Genomic DNA, 22,077 nt, shown 5'->3' on the forward strand with positions numbered 1-22,077 from the left:
GCCGCCATGTTGGAAGAGGGGCTGTGGTGCCGCCCGCCTGCGCGGTGAAGAAGCGGGGGAGGGCCGCAGGGGCTGGCAGCTGCGCTGTCTTCGTTCTTAAAAAAGGTGTCGTTCGTTTTGTCCGAGGGCTGGGTAGAACGTGGTGCAGGCCTAAGGGGAGCCCCAGGGTGCCAGCGGCCGTTCACCCAGGCCGGCCGGAGGCCGTCAGGTTGGGCGGTGACCCGAGCGGCTGGCAAAGCTGGGCTCGCCGCCATCCCAAATAAATGCGAAATTAGTGGAGAGTACGGACCCATCCGCAGCAGCCTGCCTGGGAGCCGGCTCCTGGGCCTGTGCAGCTGCTGCGGGTGAGGGGAGCTGGCTGTGCTCTGCTTGGGGAAGCAGGGAAGCGAGAAATGGGGGAAGCAGGAGCGGTGAGGAGCAGCGCGGGGGGCAGCCGGGCGCCCTCAGCCCGGGGGCAGGGAGCTGGTGATTCTACACATGGCACAACTGAAGCATTGCTAGAACTGCGGCTAGTGCAATGGTCACTCTAACGGTGATAGTTAACTAGATCCTGTTGTTGCTTTTTCCATTTGCTGTATTGGTACTTTTCTCTCAGACAGGCTGAGAGAGTTGGGGCTGTTCAGCCTGGAGAAGAGAAGGCTCTGGGGAGATCTTATTGTGGCCTTTCAGTACTTAAAAGGGGCCTGTAGGAAAGATGGGGACAGACTTTTTAGCAGGGCCTGTTACAATAGGACAAGGGGTAATGGTTTTAAATTAAAGGAGGGGAGATTCAGGCTAGACATGAGGAAGAAATGTTTTACACTGAGGGTGGTGAAACACTGGCCCAGGTTGCCCAGAGAGGTGGTGGATGCCCCATCCCTGGAGACATTCCAGGCCAGGCTGGACGGGGCTCTGAGCAACCTGATCTGGTTGAAGATGTCCCTGCTCATTGCAGGGGTTGGACTAGATGGGCTTTAAGGTCCCTTCCAACCCAAACTGTTCTATGGTTCTGTTAGTTTGTAATTTAGAGCATCATGTCTACAGAAGAAAAGGATTCAGAATCAAAACTTTGTGTATTGTAAAGCAATAATACTGCCTGGGCTCCCACAGAGTACCCGGATTCTAGAAATCTGTCTGCCTGAACTACAGAATCTGGTTTGTACAAATTTTTGCTGGAACTTGTTTCTTTAAATGGGTTTCGACAACTGACTTTGCCACCGAGTGTTTTAGTATGTCTAAAGTCCAGTTTTCTGAGTAGGAATTTACAGGGTTTTCTTCAGAACAGCTCTGCCATGTGAGGGTAAATAATAAACTGGCTCAGATTAAAGGTTCATATAATCCAGTATCCTGGTTCAGCTGTGATCAATAATGAGTGTCAAGGGAATAGCACAAGAGTTGTTTTTAGCATCTAAACATTTTAACCTCGGTATCACACCTTAATATGACATTTAATAAACCTAAGCAGGGATAACAGAAGTTGTTTTTTTTTTTTTAATCCTGTGCTCTTCCAATGTATGACCAGCATTTCACTTTATAAATATTCTATATTGTTAATTGACAGCTTACTTGACTATCTTGACAATAAACTGTTATAAAACACCACTTCTTTAACAGTGTAATCTTCTTTGTCCTTTATAATTAGTACCTTGTATGAGTGTCTTATTGATCTTTGGTGTTCCCCAAGTGTGGTATCACTTCCTGCAACATTTCTGATCTTTTGTTACATCAGTACCTTAATTTCACTATCCAGTTTACCCCTCTTTATTTCTTAAAGTTCTCACATTTGCTTAGAAGCATTTAGCTTGTTATTTTTATCTTCCTGTCATAGGTCAGTGAGAGTCTTTGCTGATTATTATGTAAACTTAGGCAACTGATCTTGTTAATGGGTATGAGTTACTTTAGGAGATGCTTTAGTGCAGGAGAGAGGGGAGAAATGCTCTGTGCCTGTAGACACATACGCAATGTTAGATTCCTCACATACAGCGGGACTACTCATGGCTAAACACATCTGTTTCCAAGATTGGGATTGAGGACTGAAGGAAATTTTATCTGAAATATCTATTGGAAATGAACTACATGAAATATTTCTCTTTTATGCCACACACTGAGGAAAGCTTGGTGTGTTAATAAGTGGGTACATTATGACTATTAAATACTTGAAATTATAGGGAATGCTGGACAGTTGCAGTGGCAGACTTGTCTATGTGTACCCACTGTGAGCTGCTCGTTATTGCACAACAAAAGCAATGACTTAAGCAAGAAGTATGTGATCTTGTTTCTCTTCACATCTTCGTTTTTGCTGTTTGTGTCTTTATGACCACAGACAGCATTACCTTTTATCTTGGTCTTTTAATGAAGGTAAGCCTGATAACCTCATACCGATGGGAAATTGCCAGACAGCTCTGTCTTCACAAGGAGTTTCACCTAAGGACCAGGCTGGGCATTAAGTCACAAGAAATGCTAATATCAAGGGAAAAATGACTTGTCTTTCATTTGTACAGTAATCTTAAAACATGAATATATTCACTTCCATATTGTAAATTGTGACAAAATTCACCTCTAAATTTTATCAGCCAGTATCAGTGGTGGGAAATAGGTGTCACCTCATTTTACAGGATGTGAAATACAAAAATGTCGACAAAATTCAGGGGTTGGGGAGTTGTCGGCAACATTGTGTGCTACAGCTGTGATACTGCGCTGGGTGGATGAACTGTTGCGTTCCTCTAACGGGTGGATGTTTCCTTGGTCTCGGGATGGACCGGGCTGTAAGAAATGGCAGGATGTCCAAGGCATCTTTGGCAAAGAGGTAGCAAAGCCATTCATTGCAGCACTAAGGAAGACACCTGTTTCTGTCTTGGTGCTTTTTCATAAAGTGATTAAAATATTAAACCGCTCTAGATGGAAAATGAAAATGAAATGCTTACATATTTTTCAGAGATTATGTAGCAGTAACTAAGCTTGGATCTCAGACCCTGTACGGTGGGGCTATAGAAATGAGAGTATGTAGAGCAAAAATCAATAATCGTGAGGATATGTTAAGAACATGAACAGTGCCTCTAATGCAATTAGCAGTGGTGATTGCTAACTCTTGTGATGGGAGCTGGCAATAAGTGGAGCAGTAGGGTCAACTGCTTCTGTCATAATTGCAGAACAAACTCTAAATAGCTGAAATTAAGAGTGCTTGCACATATATAATTTGAAAAGGCTGTTAAGAAAAACAAAAACAAACAAAACACACACACAAAAACAAAAAAAAAACCCAAACCAACAAAACCAAATAAAACCAAACAAAACTTTAAAAAACAAAACAACAAACACACAAAAAACCTCAACCAAACAAAAACAACCAGCCTTTCAACTGTACAAAAAAGCAGAGTCCTTCACCCTGACCATCAGTTTTGCCAAGTGCCTGTTCATTTTAGAAGCAGCTTCAGAATTTACCCTTTGTATTTTTTTTCCATTTGATAAACCAGCAAGAAGACTCTATAATATTAGCTATTCCTTCTTGTCTGCATCTTTTATACTCTTTGTCCAGCCAGGGCCTGTGCTGAATGAATCATATGGGTCTGAAAAGAGGTGGGAAGAAGTTTTATTCCTTTTTCTCCTGTATGTCTCCATTGTGACTTCTGCTGTTACTCTACCATTTTAGATCTCTCAAGCAATATAAAGGTGATGGATGTAAAGAAGAGCTAATAGAAAAGTGCAGGCATATGTGTAAGTAGCACATCTTTTGGTTAGCAAACGTTTGTAGCTAAAATGTAGCAGCAAATGGAAGGGCAAGAAAAGGCCAGTTGGGGATCCTGCATTTTCAGCAGCCAGATGTGCAACCCCTCATTTGCCTGCGCTTTCCCCTGCGGGACTACGACTGAGTAAGCTCGTATCCGCCTGTTACCGCAGGTTTAACCTCAAACTCTCGGGAGGTCGCTGGGAAAGTGACACACTTGCTCGGTGGCGATTGCTCCTCTCAAGTGGAGATCTGAACTTCTTGGTGGGGCAGGAGGGAGGTGGACGATAGCACCTATTGCACCCTTCCCCTTGTGTGTGTGTGTGGGGAATTACACATTTTCTGCACAGTGGTCAGACCGCTGGGCTGTCCACAGAATCACAGAATGTCGGGGATTGGAAGGGACCTCAAAAGATCACCTAGTCCAATCCCCCCACCGGAGCAGGAACACCCAGATGAGGTTACACAGGAAGGTGTCCAGGCGGGTTTTGAATGTCTCCAGAGAAGGAGACTCCACAACCTCCCTGGGCAGCCTGTTCCAGTGCTCTGTTACCCTCACTGAGAAGAAGTTTCTTCTCATATTTAAGCGGAACCTCCTTTGTTCCAGTCTGTACCCATTGCCCCGTGTCCTATCATTGGTTGTCACCGAGAAGAGCCTGGCTCCATCCTCGTGACACTCACCTTTTATATATTTATAAACATTAATGAGGTCGCCCCTCAGTCTCCTCCAAGCTAGAGACCTGTTCTTGTCCCTTCAGCGATGCTCTGCTAGAGAAAGCGGCCATTAATAAGCACAAACAAGGGGCAGGACCTTCCCTCTCACCCCCCTGCTAGGAGGAAGCCCGAAAAAGAGCGGGGCTCTTGCCCGGCGCGGCCGGCCGGGGGTCTCGTCCCCGCGGGGGCGGGCTCGGGATGCCGGCGGGAGGGAGGGTCCGGGCGCTGCCCTCCTCCCCTCCCGCCGTGGCGGCGGGGCCGGGCCGGTCCCTCCCCCGCCACATCGCCCTCCCGCCGGCGCTGCTGACGTGTCTGCTCCCTCCCCGCCGCCGGCTCCCGCTAACATGGCCGCAGCCCCGCCGCCGCCGGACCCCCGGCTGCTCCTCGCCCTGCTGCTGCTCCTGCCCCCGCTGCCCTCCTTCCCCCGCGCCGCCGCTGCCGGGCCCGACCTGGGCCGCCGCTTCGCCGAGCGCAAGCGCTGCGCCGACCCCGAGTGCAGCAGTGAGTGGGGGCGGCGGGGACGCGCTGCGCTCCGGGAGGGACTGGACTGGGGGTGGAGGGGTCACCCCGGCCCGGGGGCGTCCGATGGGGAGCGAGGGGGTCCCTGCCCGGTGCGGGTGCTCGGTGCGGCCGGGAGGCCGCCCCCAGTCCCCGGGAAGTTGTTACGGGAAAAGGTGCAGACGCCGCATGTCTGCCGGGGACATTTCCCAAAGCCCCCCTGGATTTGGCACGGAAAGAGGGGGAGAATCGGAAAAATGGAAAGGCGGCGCCGAGCCGCGGCGTTCCTCTCCTCACGACCAAGTTTTCAGATCCTCACAGCTCTTTTTTTTTTTTTTTTTTTAATTATTTTTTACCCCTGCAAAACCTTCTTGTGCTAAACCCGCTCTCTGGGTGTTGTTTGTGCATTGAGTAACTTCAAGGCTGATTCGCGAGGACGCAGATGTCATCTTTCGGCCCGTCTAATTTTATATTAGCTTCACAGTACGCTTCTGAAATGTAATTCTCAAGTGCTTTGTCAAACGCTTGTCTCGATCAGTGAGCTTGCCGCTTTTTTTTTTTTTAATAATCTCTTATTTTATTTATACTTTATGTTCTTATCTCTTGACCCAATCTGGAAAATAGCAAACTGGTGCATGGGGGGGGGCAGTCTTGTTTTCTGCCACTTAGAAAAGACCCCTTTCATGAAACTGTTTTATTTTTTTTCTTAAAGTAATACTCTGCTTTTTGTTTTCTTCTCACAGTGTTAATGTGCCGAGGGAAGGCAACTCAGGACTTTAAAGGTCCAGATTGTCGCTTTGTAAATTTTAAGAAGGGTGAAGCAGTGTACGTATATTACAAACTAATAGGAAAATCCACCAAGCTCTGGGCTGGAAGTGTAAGTACTGAAACGCATTTGTTCTGTTTGGTCTTCCTGGCACTTTCTGTTGGCAAGATCACTTAGTGTTCTGAACATCGCTAAATGACATAATGAATGCTGTTTTGTCTTGAGACCAGTGTGAAATGGGATGTGGTTTGATCAAACCTAGGGCATAAGTGCTGTGAAAACTGAGCAATGCTAACGTGTGCTAAAAACTGTTCAAAACCCGCCTTTGTGTTGAAGACCTCCCGTTGCAGCACTGTGAGTGGTGGCCCCTGAGCCTGCCTGGAAGCTGAGCCTCCCTTTCCATCTAGGCAGGCTTAAGCCTGCACTAGTGTTTACCCCTGGTGTGGGCTCATCCTGTGCTCAGTGTAATCCTGCTACAGATCGTTCCGTGTACGTGTTTTAATCACGTTGCTCTTCCTAATATTCAGCTGCTGTCTTCCCCTTCTTATCTAAGCTTCATGCAGAGTTGGAGAAAAAAAAAAGTAGTAAAACTAAAAAGAATTAAGGTAAAATAGATCTTTTAGAGGTCTGTCTCTGTCTTTAAGCTTTAGTGATACATTGTAGCAGTTTGCAGAGTAGTGGCCTTGTGGTCTTTGGGCAATCTGAGAGCATGATATTACTGTGAAAGGAGGGTCCCGGTACTTGCAGTTATTTCATAGAAAACTACGCTTGGCTTTCATGATAAGCACCTTATTTGCCTAGCAGAAGCAGACCTGAGATACCCTGGAGAAAGACCAGCTTTTGTGGGCTTGCCTTGAAAATGCTGGCAGTCTGGAGGTTGCTTAGAATTAGTCCCTCTTGCCACCTCCCCATGCTTCCCCTACATACCCTTTTGTGTCTAAATCATTTACTTCAACCTCCTTTCTTATTCTGGTCTTGTACAAGGGGTAGACGATTGCCTACGACAGTGGTCTAGGCTGCTCAAAGCCACACCTGGGTGTTGACTGTGGGACTAGTGGTTTAGTGAAAAGCAGGATCTATCACTTTCTCTAACCTGTTCAGGCTGGGTGTGGGGAGCCAAGGTCTCAGCAGGGGCTGAATCCAATTAGAGTGATACAGAAGAGAGCAGAAAACTGCAGCACATGGATAAAGAAGAGTTTATAATTGTATCATGCTGGTAATTCCCTTCTGACATGTACTGTACCATAAATAATCTGGTTAATTAGCTGGTACAGGTTTCCAGGGCTGCCAGGTCTTGAGAAGCGGAGTAGCAGCGTGGGGCCAATTTTGCATCTTCTAACACAGTATAATGCAGGCTGCAAGATCAGACAGCAGGCTTGAGGTAATTGCTGAGTTAATATTCAGTTTACCTACTCACTGATAGGAAGCTCCTGCAACAGGTGTGTCCAAGTTAAAAGGATGTTTGCTTTGAATTTAACAAATAAAAGCTGAAGTTGGCAGGTCTAAAAGAATTGCAAAGCTCCATTTTATTTTTTACTTGTTATGCTATTTTCTATGTTCCTTTTAGGACAGCGATGACAAACTAATTCCTTTTGGCTGGTGGCTATAATCCTTATTTTTTTCCTTGGTTTGATTGCTTCTGCATTAATCGTAACACTGCAAAGACCAGTGTGCAGATGCTGCAGCGGGGTCAGAGTACCTGCCCTTGCACTTTGAGTAGGGCACTGGCGTGCCTGACCCTGTCCCTGACTTGCACATAGCACTGGGGTCTCGCTCCTGCACCGTGACTTCCCGTGCCAGATTCTGCTGAGCAACTTGATTTATGCAGACCAGCCGTGCCCGCTGCCTGCAGACTTGGAGCTAGGGGGAGGCTGTTGCTTGCTAATTAAAACCAGACTACCTAGAGAGGTCTGCGATCAAGCAAATTCTAGTGGAAGGCATGTTACCTTCTGCCACAGCCCTTTTGGGATCTCATCACATGACTTTATTTGTGCTCGTATGTATCATTTGAATCTGTGCATCTACTCTACTGCCTTTTTTCTGGTCCCCAAAGTTTTGGGGAAGAGTATTTATCAGGGCATAATGGAAACTGTGAAATCAAGGGATAGCTGGTATTCTCATCTTCTGATGAGGGCAGAGGTGAGGGGAATGTGTGTACAAGGAGCTTCAGCTACTGCAACTTGGGGCTTATTTCTAACAAGTTGAAAATATGGGCTCGAATCCTGAAATCGATTTTGAGGAGCTGTGAGAAATGCAGCAATATTTCTGACCTGAAGGGAGATGATCTGATAAGAAAGGAGCAGTTGGGTCCGGCCTTTATTTGCCTTTGCTTTTCTAATTCACTCTGTCCTTTTTAAGCCATTGTTGATTTTTTTTTTTTTCCCCCTGTGCCAGCAAATATCCTGTATTTTAACAAAACAGATTCTTTATTTAGTGATCCCAGTCTTGTATACTGTATTGCTTGGAGAACTCCCATTAAAGTCAGTGAGTATTCTGTATGTGGAAAAAATTTGGAACCCAGCTATAATATGTATTCTATACATTACACAGCATGCAGTTTTTAGCAGAGCTGTCTAAATTAATAAACCTCATTAATAAAGCAAAGCCAAATGCTTGGACAATATTCTATGACAGTTATTTAATAGCAATTCTATGTTAGGAATTTCATGAATACGTCAGTTCCAGGAAAATACTTGTTTTTTTTTTCCCAAAGCCAAAAGGTGGAGCACATGTGGTGCTTTCGTTCAATGCAGCGTGTCCTGCTCTAAAACTAGTCTCTTCTTCAGCATCCACCTCACCTTATTTACACCATCAAGTTGTGTGGTGCTGACTTTCCTTCTATGCATTTCTCCTGCACTCATCTTTAGCGGGGTTCAGAACTCCGAAACTGCTTCGGATAATTCCAAGTAAAAACTACTGCTTTTTAACAAAAGATTTCAGCAAAGGCACTTCAAATTATTGCTGCAGAAGATAGTTATTTTATCTTGTGGCAAAGGGCTGAAATTTATTCCTTTGATTCAAGACTGATAAAACTCTTTCTGGCCTCACATTACAAGAAACGGACTTGGCTGCAGATCGTGGCTTTTTTGGGTGGTGGTTTTGTTTGTTTTCAAATCTTATATGTAGGGTAATAAAAAGGAAGACAGATGGGGTAGATTTAAGGTGAGACAGGAAAACAGAGCATGTCTGGAGGATCCAGAGGATCAGGGAATTATTTGCTATTGTTTCTGCGTTTTGTTAACAATGCGGATGTTCAGCAAGGGCAGACCAAACTAACTCTTCTTTGACTGATGTTCTGCAGTTTTAGGTACCTGCGATGTCTGTGCTTTAGGGATATGGGTTTTAAAGTTAAAAACATTTGAACATCTCCTTTCCCAGCTGTCTGTTTTCTGTCGGTGAGGTGGGTGGTGTGAGGCTCTGGCTTCTTGGTCAGTGAGTCTGCTGCGGCTGGCTGTCACCTGTGGGGACAGAGGCTGTACACGCAGCTACGTGTTCTGCCCACCCATGGCATTTTAGCTGGGAAGGGAGTGGAAATGGAGGATGCAAATTTTTTTTCTCCCTTATTTAATTGTCATTCATGATGTCTTTCTTCTATCATGTCTGTAGAGAATGAAGAGTGTTTCCTTTATTTGCACAATGAGGCATTTTTTTCCCTTACAAGAGACGACTTGTAGGGAGAGGAGCAGATTAAATTTTGGGCATACAGATCCCATATGGCTCATAAACAACATAAGTGGCAAACTGTGTCACTGCAGAGGACTTGTGTGGTCAGCAGCTTGGATTACACTAAATGAGTTTCAAATTGTGATGCCTAATTGTAATGGTAGTCACGGAGATGAGTCTGTAAGGAGGCTGCTTTGAAGCTTTTACTTTTGTTTTCACAAAGATAATTTAAAACTGGAATAGAAGTTTGCAGAGAGAAACAGTGCAATTCAGAATAAAACTGTAGTATACCGCACAAGGACAAGCTTTCGATTTGACTTGTCTGGTTTAAGTTGCCATTCCAAATAATAAACCTGCATATGTTATCTCTTTTCCATAAGAGAGTATCTCTGTGTTTACAAAAGGTGGGAAAGTAATAGATTATTTTTTTATATATATGTATGTGTAACTAACTTCAGGGATATCAACTATGGAAGTCAAGACTTGAATGAGAAATAGTTAAAAAAGGAAGCCCTATAGTCTATCAGTGCTTGCTTCATTTGCATAACAAAACGCAGCTCCCCCAAAAGCATTAGTACATACTATTTACTGGATACAATTTTCCTTTTTTATGTCATTCTAAATCCAGAGAACTTCAGCCCAGGTTAACCTATTCCAGTGATGCCACTGTAACAGTACATGTATCTATATATGCCTAATTGTTTTGACATAACTGGTTTCCTTTTTAATTTGATGTTTAATTGAGTGTTCTTCCCAAACTCTTCAAGAAAATTGGCAATTGTTGTCTTCCTCCTACAACAAGACATGGAGGAAATGACCAACACTTTTTCCTCCCACTACCCCCTGGATATTTTGGTTGTCTAGGAACTCTGTTCCTTGCTAGGTGTGTCCACCAGGCTCTAATTGCCTGGATTATCTAATCTGCATAGTGATAGCATGCTATTAATATTGGCTTCTTGATGGCCATTGTCAGAACTCTCACGTGAGAGCATTACTGTGTAGATCTTATCTAGTGAGTGATAAGAGAGATTCTTGTCTTCCGCTATTGCCTTGGCTTAGCATGTTGACTTGCTTGAAAATAGCCATCTGCAACCCATTTTTTGCTTGTATTAGTCACTGAAGAGCAGCAATGCATTTGCAGAGTGGGTATATTTTCCACACAGGTTTTTAAATGATAGATTATTACCTCAGGTACTACTTTGCATTTTCCTAAAATCTGCTTTAAGAATTTTTTTTTCCCTTAAGCTACAAAGCAGGCATATTTCAGGCTGTAATATTTTGTGTGGGTGTAAATCTTATTAGTCAAGGATTCTCTTCTTACTATTTGAGAAAATACTTGAGGCATATGTGGTGCCAGTGAGAGTGCACAATAGCAGTTAAAGCGCATGAGCCAGAGTGCCTGGGCTTCACTCCCAGCTCTCCTAATAATTTGTTATAAGTCAGGCTTTAAAACACGAACAGTAAAACATAACAACTTCACAGGGGTATTGTGAAACATAAGTATAAAACCTCAATGAAAACTCTTGCATAAACAAGGTATTGCTAATCTTTTATTCACTGTGTTAAAATTCATTTAGAAATACTTAGGAGTGAGTTTGTGTTTGTTACTAGTGTCTGTAATTAGGATTTTAACATAGTCACATGATTTCAAAAGCTTCTTTACTGCTTTTTTTTTCCCCTTGTGTTTATTTTCTGGCAGGTTGGAAGCGATTTTGGATATTTTCCAAAGGATTTACTTGAAATAAATCATAATTATTCCAATGAGGAGCTAGAATTACCAACAGATGTAAGTCTTATTTGTTATTTTTGAACTGGGCTTCTTACCGTTTCTTACCTCAGCATTCAATAAAGTCCCTGAAGAGGAGAATGGGAATATCAGTGATCCTTAGTTACCTTTTGTTAGTAAGCAGCTACATATGTGCACATATGTGTCAGGGGGGTGGAATGTTTGTGGATGGGTGTGTAAGCATCAGCCCAAAATGTGGGCATTGATCTTTCTTTTCTTGAATATTCTGTTTTTCTGCTAACAAAATCTGTTTGGACTGAGCTCTAGAAATGCTGCTAGCTGGCTCGCACATAGGCTGCTCAGTATGTATTCGGAATGGTTTATTTTTCCCAAACTTTCAAAGTTTAAAGTACTATCAGAAACAAACAAAGCCTGATACATTTAGCCCTTTGATTCTAGAATTGGTCTTTCAACCCTTACACACATAAATGCCTTTCATGCACTGACAGCTGGAAACTCCAGAGTCGTGTGAGTAAAGCCTGTTTGTGGATGCAGCTTCAGACCTTTATGGAATTGTGTTCAGTGGCTTGTATGGCTGTTTCATTTATTTTTCAGAAGTTGTGTAACAGGGAGCTCCTGCTTGGAGGAGTTGGTCATTTGAGGAGAGACCAGCTGGAAGGGATTGTGACAAACAAGCTCAGTGATGTTTGTTTTCTTCTTCTTACTGGCATTCAGCAACAGACTTGTTCTTAATTCAGGATATATATTATGAGTAAAGTATAATACTGTCAATTCCATTGCTGGCTTTCAGTTTGTTCTTCACTAGGAGGTCTTTGATGGAGCGAAGCCATAAGCTTTTTATTTAGTTCTTGGGCAAAACTTCCACTGATTTCAAAGAGAGTTTTGGTTAGGACTCGAGGGTTTAATTCTGCATGATTAATATAATTTCCTTTTCTGCCGCATCTCTTGTCTAACCAACCAAATGGATTTGGTCTCATCGCTGTAATAAAATAATATTTGTGACTACATATTGTTTTTCATTTCAGGAAACAGACTTTGTTTGCTTTGATGGCGGGAGGGATGATTTTGATAATTATGATGTGGATGACCTTTTGAAGTCATTGCAAGAGACAATAGCAGATGAAGGGGAAACTGAATCAAGTGATCCAGGGACAGAACCAGCTGAAGGAATTGAAAGGGCTGAAGAGACTGCACAGGTTGATACAGTAAAGTCCCTTGATGCTTTGGAGACAGATAATCTTGAGCTAAGCACAGAAGATGACAAGGAAGCCCTCGCCATGACAGAGCAAGTAGACAGTTCTTCTGCAGAAGGAACTGAAAATACTGGGGGACACTCCAGTGTCAATAGTTATGAAGAAAACTCTCAGGGAGATCAAATTGCACATGAGCACTTGAAAGGAATGCTACATGGGAAACTAAAAGGGCTAGAAAGTGAAAATACCAAAAACACTAGTGTTCCTCAGGGTGAAGCCAGTCAACTTGACAAAGAGAGTGCAGAAGTCAATGCCTATACACTTTTAAACAGAGAGCTCTCTCTAAACTTGAAAACAAAATTTGGCTCAACTGCTGATGCTGTTGTATCAGATGATGAGGTGACTCGCCATGTTACATCGCTGGAAGATGATTTTAATGAAGATTTGAGCATTAATGCTCCTGATGCAGAGGAGGAGCCAGACTTCGCAGATCAGTCAGAAGAAATCCCTTTGCTGTCTTTTATGGCAGAGGAAGAAATTACATCCCCAGCGGATTTAGACAGTGATGAAAATGATGACATTGAGTCACTAAATCATGAACTTGATGAAGATACAAAGGGTGCTACAGAGCTAAATAACCAAAGAGACAAGGAGGAAGAACACGATTCAGATGTATTAATTCTTAAGGATGCCTTCAGTAAGAGCAAGAAGTCAGGTCACAGTATAAATGTGGACAGGTTCGAATCTCAACAAACAAAAGAAAAACAGGATGAGGTGATGCTGATTAGTAAAAGAGAAGCACCAGCACCAACTCAGCCTGAGGATTTCTCCAAAGAACTCCTTAGAAAGGAACCTGTAGATACAGGTGATCTGGATTCAAAAGAAAAAACAAACAAAACTGAACAGTTTGAAGAACAGCTCATAGTTGATGGCACTGAGTCAAATACTGAAGAGCTGAAGAGTACAGCTGTGCCTGATCCTCATGTTTTCTTTAGTCCAGGAGATGATCTGGAGTCCAAATCATCTGTTAAAAGCAAGCAAGATGCTTTTAAACCACCTGCTGGTGATATCAACAGAAGTCCAGAAAGAGTGCCGCTTGTTCAAATAGAGAAAGATGAGAAAAAGTTTGAGGATGACACCTTGGAAGAGTTCTTGGAAAGTGATTTAAAGCACATAAATTTCTGGGAGAAAACGAAGGAGAAAGGAAGGGCTGAGGACAAGCCTTCTGTTGTTCCAGCCAAACCAGTGGAGGAGGTAAAAAATGTATCTCAAAGTGACTTAGGAGGTACTGACCTCTTAAAAGAGAAAGTGGAGCATGGAATGCCTGCTGTGGAGAAAGAGCTTCTAAGACATGAAGAAGGTTTGAAACAAACAGGGGAGACCAATCATGAAAATCAAAAAACCACCTCTTTTAACAAAGAACCTGAAATGAAAAGGGAAAACATGAAGGAAACCCTTGCAGGAGAGGGAGACCCAAGCTATAGAGGAGCTGTCAAGCAACCTAGGCCATGGGAAAATGAGACGGAGTATTCAGAGGCAGATAGGAAAGAAGAGCTTTCAAGAAAACTTGGCAAGATGACAGTGCTTGAAGAAAGCATTGAGAAAATTTCCCCTGAAGAAAAATCAAAAAGCACTACAAAGAATACTAATACAGAGACTCTTACTCAGCAAGGAACTGCTCGTACCGAGGATGCAGATTCAGACAGAAATCTTGGCACAAATTTAGCTAAAGAAAGAACAGCAAGACCAGAATTGCAATCTGAAGGGCCAGATGCTGAAGATGACCCTGACCTGAAACAAGTAGAGGAAGAGCTCCTGGAGGATGAGAATGCTGCAAGTGCAAAGCTCTCACAAGCAAGGGCTGCAAATGTACAGGGTGATACACTAAATGTTAAAAGTACAAACCCTGAATTAGAAGTACTAAGCGAAGCTGTTTCGGGAACTGCAAATCCTACTTATGAAACAGGAGAGGAAACAAACTCATTTTCTAAGGAGGCTAAAAAACCAATCAGCATGCAAGATACAAGCGAGACTGGGATCAAAGAGGTTGATGTACCAGTGAGTGAAAATGCTAAATTGGATGAGATGGAACATGTCATGGAAGACGAGGAGGACTCTTCTGAAGCTGAGGAACCATCAGCTGTGAAAGAACATAATTTCCAATCTCCTTACAGAGAAGACAACAATGACTTTAACCAAAGGAAAGACCATCTCCCAGAGGGCATCTCACAGAAAGACTCAAAAGAGGTGCAAAATTTAGAGCATGAAAGAACTGACCACCAGCCATTTGCACATTTCCCCAGTCCTGCTGACCACTCAGCAGCCACAAATGACACCGTTACAGACTTCAGTGAGTCTGTGAAGCGCCTCACAATAATGAGAGATTTTCTTGATGAAAAGCGTGTAACACGTCTACGAAAGTACCTTGGGCTTCAGCACATGTTTAGGGTAGAAGCTATGTTTCACGACATGAAAGTAGAGATGGAGCTTGCTCGCAAGGCAAGCCGTAATAATGAAGATCTAGAAGAAGTTCTGGACCAGATACTTGAGTTTTCAGAATCAAGCATCATGGATGTTGTGGGAAGAGTTCTGGATTCCAGAGTGGCAGAAAATCAAGAGGAGGTGGTGAAAGAGATGGATTTGTATGATGAGGAGAGTGCACTGATGGATGATATTCAAGAATTAATATATTCTTTAAGGAGTAAATATTCGTCGGCTAGTGAGAGTGTCCCACTTGCATCTATACCAGAACAGGAAAGTGATCAGCCACATGTTCAAGGTAATAAATAGATGAAATGAATGTAAAACCGTATCCCAGACAATACAATGTAACCCAGAGAAAAGGGTGAGGGAGCAGAATTGAAAGAGGCTCTGTGGAATCCACTGATATTTTGCTTATTTTTAATGCATATTTTCTGGCATTGTGATGGGTCTCCAGGGACAAATCCTGAGATAAAGTGTTGAGCTCAGCATGTTTTCTTATGGGACAGGTTCAGTGCAAGAAAGTGGGATCTGTGCGTGGGTATGGCTAGAGGGAGCCATTCAGGTCATTTCTATACCTCCTCTCAACAAATGGGGATTCACATATACTAATGTGCTAAATTTTCTGGAGGGTTAAGACCAGTCTCTTGCTGAACTAGCTAGCACCTAATTATGAAAGATCCAGTGATTAATGCAAAGTTCAGGCACTAAAACCATGCACCTAAAATCTTGTGTGTCCCTAGCATCATGTTTTTGCCCACGTTCATAAAAGTGCCTAAGTAGCAATACTGGATAAACAGATCTTTTGATGGGGGAAGAACCGGTGGTCAAGTCTGCTGCAAACTTGCTGGTTTTTCTAATTAATGTGCAGGGTGGTAAGATACACTCTTAGCAAAGGTCCTTTTACAGTGTACATGTTAAGTATGGAATTTCTGATAAAGTCACGAATAATGAAAATATTTCACTATCTTGTCAGTGGTTGATACCTTACATAAATTCCATATAACATTGAATTAGATGTTACCGAAAGTTGATTGAGAATATACTGGAAGCAATACATAAGCTGAAGCGTTTAAAAAAAATGACAAAAAAGCTTTCTCAAATACAGTATTTCACTGGAGACAGCTGTGAGTAAGAAATACACATTAGCTTAGTGCTTAATTCATGTCTCCCTGTCTGTCACAGATGCTGCAAAAGAGGCTGAATATGACAGAGTTTCCATCAGAAACCCAAATGCTGTTGACGAGATCAATCAGGAATTTCAGCAGCTTGAAGATAAGAAGCCAGAACAGTCTATTGAAGAGGAGAGGGCTGTTAATGTTCCACCTCAGCATGAAGAGACCAACTTCTCAGATAATAGAGAAGCTGAAGAAAGGTACAATAGTGACAGAGGATCGTTGCTGGAAGATACTTCCTTTGGGTCAACTGATGCTCAACGGAGTGCCAGGGAAGATATTGCTGCAGGTAACCTTTCAGAATTGGGTTGTTTTGTTCTTTTGCTTTTAAAGAGGAGCATGGTTGAATTGTTTTTAGTGAAAAACCTTCGTAATTGTGTAATATTTTCATTGTATGTTGCTATAATCCTAATGGCTTTTACTAATCTGTGACAGTCCCTCTAGTGGCAGTATTGTCTCCCTACCACTCATCTCAGCAGAGTGGTTTTTCTACTACCTATTTGCACTATAGAAATAAGTGTCAGAGCTCTGTCCTTGGGCTGGTGGACTGTGTCTCAGGATGGTAGTAGATAAGAGCAGAAATCACTGGAAGCCTACATACCATCAGCCCAGGTATCTTCCACTTTGCAGGGGGACTGACAGTCGAACCATTAGGCTATAGAGTCATGTGCTTCTTGCTCTTTTTAACCTGCGACTCTGGGCTGTATTACCTTCCAGGAAAGACAGAGTGTAGCTTCCCTTGAGCAATTCAGTAATTTCTGGCTAAGGTGTTTGTTGGAGTAGGCAAAATATTTTACTCTGTTCTGCTGAGGCCTTTTTCTTCTGGAGCAAGTGTGCTGACCCGTGCTGACTCATCATTATGCCAAGGAGGGATCCTATTACCATCATCTTCCCAGCTCTGTTTTGGCATGAACCTGCCTTTGACTCCATTCTCAGTGCTAAGCCAGCTTTGCTATTCTGCATTCACTTCCCATTACACTTAACAAATCTGTCTACACTGAGCATTTACAAAAAAATCAGGGATGTCTTGCTTAGCTGTTGTACACTACTGAGGTACTATACCATCCCCTTAGTAAAGTGCTTTTTAGCAGCTTCTAAGTTCTGAGAGAAGCTCGAGGTTGAACGCCAAGATACCTTATGGATTTTAAATGGCTGGGGGATTACTTACATGGTTAAGCAGTTGTATGTTCAGGGGTATTTTAGACCATCTTTCATTCCTTCCTTAATGGTGGTTAAATGCTCTTTGCCACGAATTCCTACGAGGACTACTTGAACTTGCTGAGAAGAAACAGGGCAGATCTTTAGAAATGCTGGTCACAGTGGCCATTCCACAATGTAACAACAGGCTGGGCAGGTGGTTATTTCAGTCTGCCAACCTGAATTCATGGCAACAGTAGCAGTGAGAGCAGGAGGAGGCTGGCTTCAGGCCAGGGTAGAAGTTGAGGTGGTTTAACGCTTATGCTGTACTAATAGTACTGTAGCCTTAGAAGATGAAGATTTGTCGATTTGGAATTGAGTGCATGATTTTGTTGTTGTTGACTTGCTGTTGAAGGAGATGTCTGTGCTGTCTGAGGCAGGCTTGGCAAAGTGACTTTGTATGTCTTATGTCCCTCTCTGCAGCACCTTTTCGAAAGCAGCTTGTGGAATATCACTATACTTTCTGAGGACTTTTGCCTCTTTCTTCAATGCCCCGGAGAACTGGGGACTGTAATTTGAAATCTCGCCCAAGATGCCGCAGCAACTGCGGTGTGTTCTGGGCTCTCCCCAGTTTAAGAAGGACAAGGAATTACTGGAGGGAGTCCAGCGGAGAGCTATAAAGATGATTAGGAGTCTGGAGCACCTTTCTTATGGGGAGAGACTGAGAGAGCTGGGTCTGTTCAGCCTCAAGAAGGCTGAGAGGGGATCTTATCAATGTTTATAAATATCTCAAGGGGGGGTGTCAAGAGGATGGGACCAGACTCTCTTCAGTGGTGCTCAACAATAGGATGAGGGACAATGGGCACAGACTGAAGCACAGGAGGTTCCATCTGAATATGAGGAGAAACTTCTTTCCTGTGAGGGTGCCAGAGCACTGGAACAGGCTGCCCAGAGAGGCTGGGGAGTCTCCTTCTCTGGAGACATTCAAAACCCCTGAACACATTCCTGTGCGATCTGCTCTGGGTGAACCTGCTTTAGCAGGTGGGTTGGACTGGATGATCTCCAGAGGTCCCTTCCAACCCCAACCAGTCTGTGATTCTGTGGGGGGGTTTGCAGTGAGGTAACCCCGCTGTGTGTGTGTCTGTCCCGCAGGACGCGGGGCGGAGCCAGACGCCGCCTCCCGGGGAGCGCTGAGGGAAGCGGCGCCCGCGGCGCGCGAGCTCCTGCGGCGGGTGAGTGGCGGAGGCGGCGGCTGCGCATGCGCGTGGCGCGCGCCGATGACGCGCGGGGCGGGGGCGTGTCGGAGGTGCGGGGCGGGGGCGTCACTGGGGCTGACGTGTGCCTGCCGGTTGGCTCGCGCCGCCATGGACCCCGCGGGCGGCGCCGCCGAGCGGCTCGTGGAGCCCCCGGCGCGGCGGCTGCTGCAGGTGCGCGGGGGGGCGGGGGGGGCGGGATGTCGCGCGCCGGCGACGGTTGGCAGCCGTTAACGGCCGGCAGGAGGGCTCCGCCGCTCCCAACCGGGAGACTCGGCGCCCCGAGGCGGAGGTTGCCCCGCGTCCCCTAGTGGGTCGGGTCACCCCCGCCGTACCCCGGCCCTGCTCCCTTTGCGAAGGGGCCGGTTCTCCTCGCCCCCGTCCTGCGATGCCGGGCGATCCCGCGGGAGCGGAGGCGTCAGCGGGGGCCGGGATCGCTGCCTGGCCTCTCGCCGCTCCCCGGCGCTTGTGGGGAGACGGTGCTTGCGGAGGGACCTGCTCGCCCCTGGGCCGAGCTGTTGGGGGGAACTGTGCGGCCTTATTGTAATGTCACGGCCCGGGGGAAGGCAGCCGTTTCCGTGTGGCTCATACAGTTTATTTTCCGAGTGCCATGGCTGTGTCAGCCCTGTAAGCTGTACCAGGTATTGACACCTTTTTCAGGCAGTTGGTGCTCTCTGGCCTTCAGATAGATGTGTGACGAGACACATGACGTGTGACCCTGTGACTGGGAAAAGATCTGAGCCTGTTTTAGTGGGTTGTTATGAACGTTCAGATGTAAACCTGTTTTGGTGGGGTTTTTTCCCTATATTTTTCCATCCTTCTAGCTTTATTTTGGAACGGATCGAATAACTGTTAGTGCTGTGTAATGCAAAATGTGTGTATCAGCTCATTTTGGTGTAGCTGTTCTTTGCCAGCAGATTGTTGCTGTCAGGTGTCTTTCAGATAGTCAGGCTTTTGAGTTGAAATGCCAGCATCACGCTGCTTTGTGGTTTCTTCATTTTCGGTTTTCAGTTTACACAAAAACTGCAAGAAAGCTCTAGATGGTTCTCTGCTTTTACGAGAGGATTAAAAGCATTTGGCAGGCTGCTTATTTTGCCTGAGTATTTAATAAAAGCATATTCATAGTTGTCAATGTTGTTGGTTTTCAGTTGGTTGCTACCCTGCCTGAGGAAATTCGTCCTGGGCCTGATTTCCATGGACTTCCATGGGAGCCTGTTATTGTCACTGCCTTAGTGGGAATTGCCACGCTTGCTATAATTTTCTGGAGAACCTGCCTTTCAGTGAGTATACTTCATGCTTGCAAGCCTGCTGGTATTTAACTTACTGAGCGGTCTTTTGTACGGTTAAACTGTTTCAGCATTGCCGAGGTCAAAGCAATGTGTAGTCTTTCGTGGTTTTATTTTTTCCATTTAGAGTATTAATGTGAAGTAAACGCTGTGCTTAATAGCTAAAGTAAGTTGTAATTTTCTTCAAGCTGAGAAGCGTTTCCTTTAAGCTATTAATGGAAGATTTTTTTTTTTTTTTTGGTAAGGGGCAGTTTCAAAAGCAAAATAGGGGAGTGTGATGTAAAGGAAGAAGGCTGCAGGAAGGGTCAGCATGTCTTTGAAATGAGAAGCCTTCCATGTGCTTGAGCCTGTTGCTGACTGTTGCCAAACAAGCAGTTACTTCTCTCCACTACATATTGCCCAGCTGCTTGTAGGTGCCACGTTTAGAAACTTAAACACCTGATCTTAATTCTCACTGGAGAGTGAGTCCCTTCCTCACTCTGCATTTGTCCTCCTCTTTCCTGCATGGATAACTTCTGTGCAAGAAAAATACCATCACTAGCTCTCAGGTGTGCCAGCGCATCTCCTTGTGAATTGATAGATGAAAATTAAATAGGACAGTTTATTTTACAGCTGTCCATTTCAGTCATGATATGCTCTGGAAGCCTGTGGAATACTTTATCTTTGCTTGACAAAAATACATTAAATATTATCTGTAATAACAATAGTAGTTTTTTGCCTTGCTTAGTTTTGATATTCGATACAGTGGGTCAATTTCAAATGCAAAATAGTCTTAATATAACAGCATAAAAAGGTGGCTTCTGAAATTAACCATGTTAGTTTCGAAATGAGCAACTATAATGTAAATGTACATTGCTTTAGATGTATCAGAACTGGGATGCAAGTATTTTTTGTGTTTGCAAGTTCACGACTGTCGTTTGATGAAAATTGGCTTAGTTTTCCTTGTTGCAAATTGGATGTGGGCAGTTACTGGTATCCTTTTAGTGACTGAGTAAACAGATGTTTACCAAGGCTCTAGGACAGGGCATTAATCCAGAAGCTTTTATTAGAAAACAGCTTAAGCTTGTTTGTAGTGTTATTCAACACTCTTGTTGGCAGTGATAGATGTGTTTTCCATATGCTTCTTTAATCCATGTGTAAACAGTGACTTTTTTCTATAGGAAAAATTAATAAAATTTTTCACTTTTTTTTTTCTTCTGTAGGTAAAGAGTAGAATATATCAAGGTAAGTTTCTCTGTGCTTTTCAGTATACTTGATGCATAGATATGTAGAAGCTTTGAAGATTATTTCAGAGGATCAAGTGTCAATTTTCGCTCCCTTTCAAGAAGAATGCTAAGTCTGGGCATATGGTGTAAGCTAGGCTCATGGATGATACGTATTTGAATCTGAGGATTTCAATTTTGCTTTTGATAATGCTTTGATTAGGAGAAATAATGCAGCTCACACCTGTAGATTAAAGAAAAAGGCAAGGAAAAGCTCTGCCTTGTTCAACGTAAATGTGATCTGCTGGTTTACTGGTACAGTGGCAGTGGCACAGAGTTTGCTTTGGTTTTCTTAGTAGCAGTGAATATGCTTTTGCTTGTTGCTTCTCACAAAAAGCAGTATCTAGTTCCTCTTTCCTTTTTGGATTTAGGGTAGCCTGAAACTGCCTGCTGTGCAGTTGCAAAGACCTTCTGAATGTAGACCTAGAATGCAGATAATCTTGTGGCTAGTACATTGCTTTCTACAAGGGCTTTTCTCCAGCTTCAAGTATATAAAATGTACTGAATGGAAAGGAAATAGAATTCAAAGTAGGGCAGTTGCTAGAATTTGTAATTGAATACAAAACAAAAATAAGACAAGAATTGTCTTCACATGAACTCTTCTGCCTGTTTCATCTTTGCAGACCATGCTACTTACCTGTCATTCCACTCTAGTTTCATTGTAGTTATCCTGCAGTTTCTTTCTATATAATTAATGCAGAATTGGTGAGCTGAAAAAATCCATCTTGGATCTGTAAGGAGATTTCTGTGCTGTAAAACAAATATTATTGGAGGGGGTAAAAACATTGGTATCAGTGTTGTAGAAATTACTTAGCAGCTTGCTTTTTTTTTTTAAAAAAAAAAAAGGAACATAGATCTAATCCCCTTCTCCTGTATAATACTGTATAGAAACTACTAAAGCTAAGAACAAATAAATATTCTTCAAGCATGATAAAGTTCATGCTGTTATTAAAATCTTTATCTGAAATGGAGGAATATTAACAGGGAGAAAAACGCATTAAGAAATAGATTGTGTTTGAAATCCTAAAGATAAAGTCTATTATCCCCACTTCATCACAGTAGTAAAATTGGGAGACCAAACTAATTCAGGGATTCCTGCCCCCCTTAAACTACTGAGAACTGTCTTGTTCCTCAGCAGTTGCGTGTTGGCTCTTCTCAGAGCAGGGAGGGCTGGGAACCTTCTGGCCCAGGAGCCCTCC

At 43.8% G+C, this 22,077-nt stretch overlaps 1 protein-coding gene across 2 annotated transcripts in view; it reads left to right on the forward strand.

Moving 5' to 3' along the window:
• Nucleotides 1-4,611: 4,611 nt before the first annotated feature.
• Nucleotides 4,612-22,077, forward strand: part of MIA3 (MIA SH3 domain ER export factor 3) — a 28,187-nt gene continuing 10,721 nt past the window's right edge. For both annotated transcript variants that reach the window (XM_065630838.1, XM_065630839.1), the window contains exons 1-8: nt 4,612-4,918; nt 5,659-5,792; nt 11,044-11,130; nt 12,117-15,063; nt 15,951-16,229; nt 18,230-18,309; nt 19,479-19,610; nt 20,819-20,840. In XM_065630838.1, the coding sequence (XP_065486910.1) occupies nt 4,762-4,918; nt 5,659-5,792; nt 11,044-11,130; nt 12,117-15,063; nt 15,951-16,229; nt 18,230-18,309; nt 19,479-19,610; nt 20,819-20,840 (3,838 nt within the window). In that variant the 5' untranslated portion in view covers nt 4,612-4,761. The remainder of the gene's footprint in view (nt 4,919-5,658; nt 5,793-11,043; nt 11,131-12,116; nt 15,064-15,950; nt 16,230-18,229; nt 18,310-19,478; nt 19,611-20,818; nt 20,841-22,077) is intronic.

The sequence above is a fragment of the Caloenas nicobarica genome, chromosome 3, assembly GCF_036013445.1.
Source record: "Caloenas nicobarica isolate bCalNic1 chromosome 3, bCalNic1.hap1, whole genome shotgun sequence".
Lineage (NCBI taxonomy): Eukaryota > Metazoa > Chordata > Aves > Columbiformes > Columbidae > Caloenas > Caloenas nicobarica.